The sequence below is a fragment of the Malurus melanocephalus genome, unplaced genomic scaffold (genome assembly GCF_030028575.1).
Source record: "Malurus melanocephalus ecotype Western Australia unplaced genomic scaffold, MMel_1.1 scaffold_618, whole genome shotgun sequence".
NCBI classification, from domain to species: Eukaryota; Metazoa; Chordata; class Aves; order Passeriformes; family Maluridae; genus Malurus; species Malurus melanocephalus.
Window position 1 is genome coordinate 228,315 of NW_026623850.1, and position 10,181 is coordinate 238,495.

Sequence of the window (10,181 nt, forward strand, 5' to 3'; positions counted from 1 at the left end):
GAAAAAAGCTGTATGAGGAGAAGCTGCCATGGTGCTGTTGATTTCAGCTCTGATCAAGTGCTCTTGTCTGACTCTGACATAGTGGATGGAAGTGAGAATTGTGTCTACTTGTGGAAGAGCAGGTGTGTGTTTGTGTACATTCATGTGCTCGCACACACACACTTATATTCACAAACAGACCTTTTCTGAAAGCTGGGATGCTTCCAGAAGGGTTCACCAGCTCTGGGGAATAACTGTGGRTGGAATTGTTTGTGCATTGTCCTGGCTTTGTTATACGTGCCAGAGTGATTCCATTGTTTAAGTGGGATCTAGGAGATATGGAATTCTGAGTGAATGAAAAGTGATTTGGAGCATGTAGCATTTAGTTATTACTTTTTCCCCACCATGTCTATTCCATGTTTTATGAATGTTTAGCAGAGTTTTACCCAGCCTTATTGGGCTGCAGTGGCCAGGGGTGCTGTTAGCAGTTCCAGCAGTAAATGTGGCCATGTTTCCTGCTGGACTCAGGATGACCAAAGCAACCAAATCCTAAAATGCTCATCAAAAACACAAATTAAATTCCTCAGACTKTTATCACAGATCATCAGTATCAGGAACTTACTCATGTGTGCTCCGTGCACCTTTTCAAGCACTGCCAGAAAACAACCTGCAGCTTTTTGTGGTTTAGCCATAATTTCATAGCTCTGTGTGTGCTGGAGAAACCAAGATGGGTTATTGACTACAGCCAGGCTCTACAGCCAGAGGGAAGGACACTTACAATATGTAAATAAGCCCACAAACYGAAACATGGAAAAGTCATTCTGTTGCTGACAGCTGATTTGTGATTTTCCTTGCCACAAGGATTATGTGCTGCTTGGGGATAACTCTTCAGAGGAATCCTGTAGTTGCAACTTGCTGGATTTTGTTGGGGTAGCTCCATGTTCCCATGGTTCTCATCTTCTCTTTGGTTGTTTGGGAGAGAGGAATGAATTGTCCAGCCTTTCCCTGCTGCTTCCCTATCTCTCCTTTCCCCTACACAAATCTCCAAAGAGAAATAAGTGATTGCTGCTTTGTGCTGTTGAAAGTTGTTCTTGGTTTCTGGCCTGATCTTGTCCTAAAAAGAGATATATGAAAGCAAAATCCTGCTTGTGAAACACTGRTAGAGCAGGATGTTCAGTATATAGTAGTACTTCCCAAGGGGCAAAATTATGGGGGAATGGAGTAGGCATATGATAATTGAGTGTTGGTTGGGGGGATATAAGGCAAATTTTCAGTATGAATAGGTCTAATGGCTCAGCACTGGTAGTTTCAGGGGTTCAGTAGGAAAACCATCATGTAACCAACAGCAAATTCTTGTCAGAAGTGTTTTGAGATTTACTCAGCATTCGGATCATGGGCACAGTGGGTTTAGTGTTGAGATCATACCATGTTTGTGCATTTGCTGTGTCAATACCCTGCCCTTTWAGCATCCCTTTGAGATCATAGTGATTTCTGATATGAAGACTCAATTGCACCAATGTAATTTAAGTACCTGCTTAAACCTGTGTGGATACAGTTTTGTGTTGGCTATAACCAGAGATCTGCTCATACCCATGGACTCATTCATGCACCAATTTTGACAGGAATTTTTGTACTGTGAAATTTTGTGGCCCTCCTGGTTCTGTGGCATCATTTCCCTCTCCTATTTTAGCTGATGGATGTCAAAAATCATGGATTATATGTGGGACAAGCAGGCAGGTGAAAAGGAACAAATGCTTTTTTCCTGTGCTGCACCAAGCAGAGATGAAAATTCCTTCTTSGAGCTTCCTGGTGAAGAGGGACTGGGATCTGAACGGAGAGCATTTTATTTGCAGGATCCCAGTGAGGCTGTAGAGAGGGTTGAGGAGTGAGGATTTCGGGACCTTCAAACTCTAAATCTTCTAGATACAGTGGGCTTTCTCTTTATGCTCATGTGAATCCAGGACAACTTGTGTGCAGGTGCTGTCACAGAAAAAGTGTTCAGTCTCCAAACTAATAATGGCTATCACTCACATCTTGTGACATATGAATGTTATCTCCTTGTGCAACTTTTAATCAGGATGGTTCAGGGCTGAGATAGGGACTTGTAAGTCCCCACAAAAGTAACTCAGGCCCATAAACTTTTGTTGAGAGTATGAGCACGGTGCTGTCTCTCCCTTCATCCTTATGTTTTGTGTGAGAGTCCAACTCTGGAGAAAGCAAGGGCTCCTCAGAGAGTTGAATGCCAAGTTCAGCTYGGAGAATTCACCCTGAAATGACTGATTTTGTTACTTTTTGAATGGGGAAAGTTTGCTGCATGGAGAGAAGATTATCAGGTCTACCCCACTGAGGAATCCATTCCAATAAGATTTTTTTAGAAATTCCCCACTATCTTAAAGTGACAAATAAGTCACAATAAAGTGACTTTTCCACTAAGCTCACAGTAGTACTTGGAACCATAGGATCATCTCTTAAAATGTGTTGTGTGTCAGCAAGGACTGAAATATCTTGCCCAGAAAAAGTCAGATCTAGCTTTTAGARCAGGACTATTCTGTAGGTTGTGCTGATTATTGCTTTGTGCTGCTCGACTGTGATTTTTGGCACACAGTGTCACATACCAAATTCCCGAAATAAAATGCTATATGATATTCTAAGAGTTCTTAGGAAGCTTTAAAAAGGGATTTGTCTGTTGAGTGGGTACCTCTTCTGGTGAAGCCAAATGATGCAGCAGCAATGGTTTAAAAGGAGAAAACTTAGTCAGCAGATAATTAGTCTTTTTAAATAAGGAGAAAAAAAAATAAAAGAAAACCTTCCATCAGACTAGTGTTTGTAGAAGTTGTCAGCAATCCTGCTTTGATTGGAAAGGGTTTGCAGCTCTCTGAATAGTTAAAACATCTGTTCAGCRACGTTGTGAAATGTGTTCCAAAGCCCTGATAAGGGGGACTGCTGAGTGATTGGCTCACTGAGGCTCTGCACAAACTGTGGCCACCGCTTGCCTTTCCTCCTCCTGGGCAGAGGAAAACGTAGGAGACAGCTACTATTTTACATGTGATTTTGCTTTGAGAGGGAGAGAGCAGGAAGTGCCTAGGAAATGGTTCATGACAGAAACCTGGAGTTTTAAATAGGAGAGAGGAGGAGGAGGAGGAGAGCTCATGGGCACAGTTTGTGAACAGTTGAAACACTGACACAACAGCAGCYGGGGATAAACCAGACTTGTGTGAGAGGAGCACATCCCAAACCATCCTGATGGAAGGAGAGCCAGCCCCCGAGGCCAGGGGAGCAGCCAGCAAAGCCACACGGATCGCCCTCGGTGTCTTTGTGAGTGCCACTGCTGTGCTTGGCACTGCTCTTTTCTTGGGTAAGTGAAAATGTTGATAGAAACATTTCTAACATCTCTTTTCTTGGGTAAGTGAAAATGTTGATAGAAACATTTCTAACTTGAACACAGCCTGTCTGCTCCGTGCCAATGTTTGTGCTTCATGACGTCTTTTGGTGAAAATCTCTGTCTCTTTTTCTATATCCTCATATTTATCCTGAAAGGGACGTGTGTCRGTAAAGGAGTTCTTGTTTGGAAATGTGAGAGCTGGAAGATGCAATGTGTAACTTTAAATTTGGATATTCAGTTGAATGTGTTCTGACCAGAACTGGGTTCTTTCACAGGACAGAGAGAAATGGATGAGATTTTGCTGATTATGGATTGTGGCCGATATGGAGTAATATTCTCTGTTTTCTGAAAAGGAATCTGTGTAGTGCACACATTCTGTGGAATCTTTTGGGGTTTTCTTCATTTGGTTTTCATTTAGGGCTTGACTAAAATTCCTRTAGAAAGCTTCAATAGTGCCTATGCGTGCACATTTTTTAGATCTTTCTGTTCTTCTATGATGAATTGTAAAGTCGCCTCTGCAAAAGTCACAAAGAGTGCATCTAGGATGAAATTAAATTATTTTGATCACATACATAAGCTGTAACTGGATGCAATAGAGAAGGAATTTTTCCTCTCCTGGATTTGGAATCATCTGCAGATTTGTTTTGTTAGGATATCACTGGAAAGCATATGCCTGCACTTCTAAAATGAAGTAGTAGAAGCATAAAAATGCACTTCTAAAATGATGTGTAGTAGAAACATAAATGTGCCCGGAAACTCCAAGCAGAGAAGAGGAAGCTTTGTTGTGTCCTGTAAGAACTTTGCCRAGTTGGATCCTCTTTTTGGAATAATTCAGCCCAACTTTTCATTTCTTCAGACCAACACAGTTTTCCCTAGGCTGGAGGAAACCTTGMCTCTAAGCATATCATTTGCTTTCTTTTGACTCTTTATATTCTTTTGATCTTTGTTTGTTTATAGTCACAACATAACAGGTTTTCTATAGAATATGTAAAGCACCAGGCTCACTCTTGATTAGAGTTTTTCTGCTCTACAGCAAATTCTGCAACATTTGCAGGCAAATAACTTAGTGTTAGTGATCCCATTCAATTCAACAAAACTCTGTGATCATGAGCAAGTTTGAATCTTCAACTTTCTAGATTAAAAAAAAAAAAAGCTTTTCACTTAAAGAATGCAGTATAAGCACCAAGGAGTAATAATGGAGAGACCTTATTTCTTTTTGCCTGAACTAGATTGTTTATTGCTTAGAGCAATAAAAACAATAGACATTTACCACCATAACTTCTCAGAGATAAAACTGCTTTATCCATAGGCCAGGTGTGAAAATTCAAGCAAATATATTAATTCTTACAGACAGTTTTCCAAGTGTGCCTGTGGCGTGTTCTGTAGCYAGGGATTCAGGGTCAAAATTTTCATTGGCATAACTACTAAGAAAATAAAAGTGCTGCCCTTGGGTCAGTCAAAATGGTTTTAGGATTTGTTTGGAAATTTTATGAAATGTTCAACCTAAAGAATGAAGGAAAAAAAATTGAATTGTTTTGGTTTAACATTTTCTCAACTAGATGTTTCCACATTTCATTATGACAGGATTTTGTTTGAAAGTTTGAGCTTAAGTATTTTTTAGTTTTATTAAACTGTAGAAATGGACATCATTATTTCTGTCCACGTGAAATATTTCAGGCACCTCAAGATGATCTTTTTTCTTGAGCTTTCATTTACTTTGCTGTTTCTGAAACACATGAAATGAATTTTCCAGCCTGAGGAGGGAAATGTAGCCTTCTCCTGCCTTTTTCTCATGGTTCAGTTATTCCTACACATCTAAGGAACAAAACCATTTCTGGTCTTTTCCCTCCTTTCTCTGCTTTGTTAAGAAAAAAGAAAAAACAAGTCAAGCAAGCAATCAAGACCTGGATGGATTCTAAATGGCTAAATTCTAATCAGGGGAAAAGGTGAGTTGGGAGGAATGCAACACTTAATTAAAAGGGACATTATCCATTATTTATAGTTCACATTTGTAGTGGTTCAAAATCATATTCTGGAAATCTCCACTCCTCTATTTTCTGCTGTTCTTCAATATTCTTACATTTGCAATTTTTGTATGCCTCAAAATCTCATGTGTTTCTTGGCTAATTTACAATGGTGGTTGAGGTGTTGTGTTTCACTGAGCCAATGCAAGCTTTGGAAAAGCTGTTCCAGAAATTGYTTCGTATTCCTATTTTTTGAGAATCTTTGATTGAAATCCAGATATCTCTGTCATTAATTGTCACTAAAATTGTAAGGTTGGAAGAGATGAAACAGCTTTATATTTAATTCAAGCTTTAGGACTTTTTATAATAAAATTTTCCTGGGCTGAAATGCCATTTTACATTTTTCTGTCACTTTTGAACACTATGTAACTACAGCAGAAACTGCTTTACAACTACCAGCTCTGTTAAAGCTATAGTACCATAACATATTCCGTTGTTGGTTTTTTTTTTTTTTTTTTTTAGTGTTATTTGTTTTTTTTTTTTTTTTTTTTTTTTTTTTTTGTTTTTTTTTTTTTTTTTTTTTTTTTTTTTTTTCTTTTTTTATTTTTGTCATGGACTGTTGTTAAGATAATGGATATAATGAGACATTTCTTTATGCCTACTGAGCACATTTAGTGAGTCCTATTTCACCTTCCCCTTGGGATTCTCCCTTCCTAATCCCAGGTATCAATTATCTGCATTTTTGCTGCCTGAGAGCTACATCTGAAATTAGCAGTTCCTGTGCTTGAAATTTCAGTGGCAGTTGTAATACACACTTTTAAAAGATGAACAAAATTAAGTGACATTTTCATAGTTCTTCTCAGCMAGGTTTTTGGAAGCAAATGCAATTACAATTCTTTCGGGAGGCATTTCATACAGAACTGGGTTGTGCCTTACAAAGTGCAGCTATCCTTTATTTATCTGCTTTATTCTGGGCTGGAATAAGGAAAAAAATATATATTATATATATATATATATATATATATATATATTTGCTTAATATACATTTAAGTGCTCTAAATCAATGTAGTCAAGGAGGCACTGGGACCAGAGGCTGCACTGGTATTGAAATGATTGAGTACACAACATTTGGCTGCAATTTTCCAAATTCATTGCAAATGATCTCATTATGGTTTTCCATTTTGCAGTTAGCCAAGGTCTTATAAAATTTCATCCGAAACAACAGTACTGTTTGACTGCAGAATGCATTGAAGCTGGTAAGCAGCAATTTTATCTTCTCAATTATAACATTATTATAGYATGTTAATGAGATATTTATACCATTTAATTTTTTTCTCATTACACATTTTACTCAGAAAGCTTAATTAATGAGGGGGAAAGAATAAMAACCCCAAACTTTAAAAAAAGTCACTGTTCAAGTTGCTTCAGTTTTGTTTATTTTGTACAATTAAAATTCATGGTTTAATTTGTTCTCATGCTACTCTAACCAGGTTGACTCAAAGTTTCCCCTAGGATTAATTTTTCTTTTTTTTTAATAGGAAGCAAAATGTTGAGTGACTGTACCTTCAGATAYATTTTGTTGCTTCCATTCCTGTAGTCAGAAAGCAAGTGAATTGTTAACCATGGAGATGCTTTTGTATCAGATCTGGCACAGACTTTATATGGTTTTAGATGAAAAGAGGGTAGAGTCAGACTAGTTATATGGAAGAAATTTTTTTATGGAGAGGGTGATGAAGCACTKGTATACATCATCCAGAGAAGTTATGGATGCCCCATKCTGGAATTGTTCAAGRTCAGATTGGATGGGATTCTGAGCRRCCTGGTCTAGTTGAAGATGTCCCTGCTCATTGCAGAAKRTTGGACTATGTGACCTTTAAGGGTTCCTTCCAACACAAACTATTCTATGATTTTATTTTTATTAKATACTAAAAGCTATTGAGTATTGAGCTTGTCAGACTGATCTCTCTTTTACCTTCAATAATAACTGGTGGGGAAGCCGTCATAAAATGGAGATAAAAATACCAATTATCTTTTCCAATATATGGTAGAACAAAATTTGATTTGTTTTCTTGTACAGTATTCAGCTAGAGGTAAACAGTGCACAGTTACTGAAATGCTAATTACTGTCTACTTATTATGCATTGCTACTAAATTCCTCAGGCAATTAATTCTATCATGGTAACAATAGAGAGCCTATTCAGGTGTCTGTCAGCTCATGTTCATGTAGTGCTAAGTTCAGCTGTCATTGCTGTATGGCACTCAAGAAGATTCATTGCAGATATTTTGTCTTGTTTGTTTGTTTGTTTGTTTGTTTCTCATTAATCATCATTTCTGTATCCTTGTGTAATTCTCTGTTTAGGAAAAAAAATGTTCCAGAAAATCTATGTGGTGTCTTTCATTTTACAGCTGCTGGCATCCTGAGCAAGATAAATCAATCTGTAGATCCGTGTGAGAACTTTTATCGATTTGCATGTGATGGCTGGATATATAATAACCCCATTCCTGAAGATATGTCCAATTATGGTGTTTACCCCTGGCTGCGACACAACGTGGACCTCAAACTAAAGGGTAAATAGARAATTTCTGAAAGTATTTGGTTGGCTTGTCACTGTAGCTTGTTAGTTGATTGGGTTTGAAATGACCAAAAATCTCCACATTTCGGATCACTGGGTAACATCCAACAGCCTGGCTTGATGTTCTCTTTTAAGCACACTTTTCTTGTTTTTATTGAAAATATTGAAAGATATTGGAGTTATAGCACAAACAGAATTTGGGAGGAGGAATAGAACTGCTGGAAATCCTACCAGTTAAGAATGGAGTGATGAAACGATACTCATTGTAGCAAAAGGTAAAGGGATTTAACTCTTTCCCCAKTTAGACCAGAGTGCAGGAGCACCTCACACACATGTAAAGATGTCCCAAAATTAGTCCAGTGCAGCAAGCTGTCTCTAACAGTGACCACCAGCAGGAAATAATATAATAAAGCCAAACCAGAGTGATATTTTCCAGTACACTCACCTAGCTCTTGACAGAGGCAATTCACCGTCTTCTGGGATGGAATTTTTTTGGGTATTGGGTTTCCTTCCTGCTGTCATTCAGGCTGCCACTGGAGTACCTGAGCTATCATCAGTGAAACAGAAMGTTGCTTAAGAATGTGTTTCTGGAGGCAAAAATAGCCCCAGGGTGGAAATGTGGAGGAAGAGAGGTATTTTAGTCTGAACATTATTTGACTTTGAGCTATTCTCTGCAGTATGGACACCTCACCAGGAAGCCCTGCAGACCAACTGGGTGATGATTATTTCTGGGTAGGAAAACCCARCCAGATTCTTATAATCTTGAGTCATTGAAAAACAGGGAGATATGCAAGATTTAATATTGTTGGTGGTGTGGTCCAGCATTGCCCACTTTGAGCACATAATTGACATATTAATTGACATAAGAGCCTCACTTGAGCTCAGCACAGAACAGAGGTCACTTTAGGGATGTTATGCTTAAATATACACTCATTTTTCTTTGGATCTTGTATGTGTGTGTGTAGGCACCAAAGCCCTTCTCCACTTGCTTTCTGCTGTCTTATTGTATTCAATTTCCACATCATTAAGTATTTTAAAAGCTGCATTTKGTTTCAGAATATGAGTTTTGGTTTTCAGCATAGGATATGATCTCAAGACTTCTGTTTAAAGTCTGCTGAGGATGTCAATACAATAGGAAAAAAAAAAAAAAACAAAAACATTTCCAGAGCCTGCTTTAAGTTATCCTTTGCATCCTAATTGTTCTACTGCATCCTCAATTTCCTCTTTTTACACGTCCTAATCAAGGACATCATGCCAAGCCAGATTTTTATTTGGTTTTCTTTCTTCAGTCCCTTTAGAAGTTGCTAATTCATAGCTAGAAAAGCACATGGAAAAGAAATATCCAAGTGAGAAGTATTTGCTTCATGGAAACTCTGTATCAAATAAAGGTGTATAATTCTTTAAAGAAGGCCCTTGCCAAGGAAAGGGATAAAGATGTGAAACGCTGGTTGATGTACAAGAATGTTTTTAATATAACATTTGCCACCTCCTCCTTAACCTTTTACTTAATAAACTTTCCAAAAAAAAAAATTCTTTGTAATTAAAAAAGGAAAAAGGAAAGTGCTGGTAGMTGAAATAACAAGCATAACTTCAGCCTCTAGGTATATTTGTGTTTTCACTTGAGTTATTTCRATAAATTATCTCAACATTGAGTTATTAACTTGTGTTTGACCCCAACCTTGCCAGCAGAAGTTTTAGCAAGAGGAAGAACTCTTGCATAGAGAAATAGGGCTGACCAGACCTTGGAAGACAATTTAGTCTCTCCTTCAAGAACTCCTAATAGAAGTTTTCACACATGGTGAGTGTCCCTGTTTGACACTCAATAGATTAAAAAAGCCTCAATCTTTAAAGACCTGGTCATTAGGCAAGCTCTKTGTTCTGAAATACTTATCATATTAAAGAAAACTATTAATCAGAAAGTGATAACATGTCTAGGCCAGAAAGACATATTTTTCATATTTCATTTTCTTTGATGGTGTGATTAGATGGAAACATTTATTCAGGCTATATATAAAAAAATGATATTACTTAAAATTAAACTATTTGAACAGCTGATCTGTTTTCTGAGCCCTGAGTGTTCCTGAGCTTGCTCCTGTTCCTGAGAAAAGCCTTTTGGGCTTTTCTTTTTTGTTACACAGGTTGCCCAAGTGTATCTTCAGTATTCTTCTACCTTCATTCTTTTTATTCAGGGGCAATTACTACAGAAGAAGATCTTCCAGTACATAATATGTATCAAATTCAAGAATTAATTTTGTCTTACCAAAAAAAGCTAGGTGTAACTCT

At 37.7% G+C, this 10,181-nt stretch overlaps 1 protein-coding gene across 1 annotated transcript in view; it reads left to right on the forward strand.

Annotated features, from left to right (window-relative positions):
* The first annotated feature begins 2,954 nt into the window (after positions 1-2,954).
* Positions 2,955-10,181, forward strand: part of PHEX (phosphate regulating endopeptidase X-linked) — a 95,595-nt gene continuing 88,368 nt past the window's right edge. Inside the window, exons 1-3 of the mRNA XM_057383268.1 lie at positions 2,955-3,334; positions 6,513-6,581; positions 7,732-7,893. Coding sequence (XP_057239251.1) covers positions 3,223-3,334; positions 6,513-6,581; positions 7,732-7,893 — 343 coding nt within the window. The 5' untranslated portion in view covers positions 2,955-3,222. The remainder of the gene's footprint in view (positions 3,335-6,512; positions 6,582-7,731; positions 7,894-10,181) is intronic.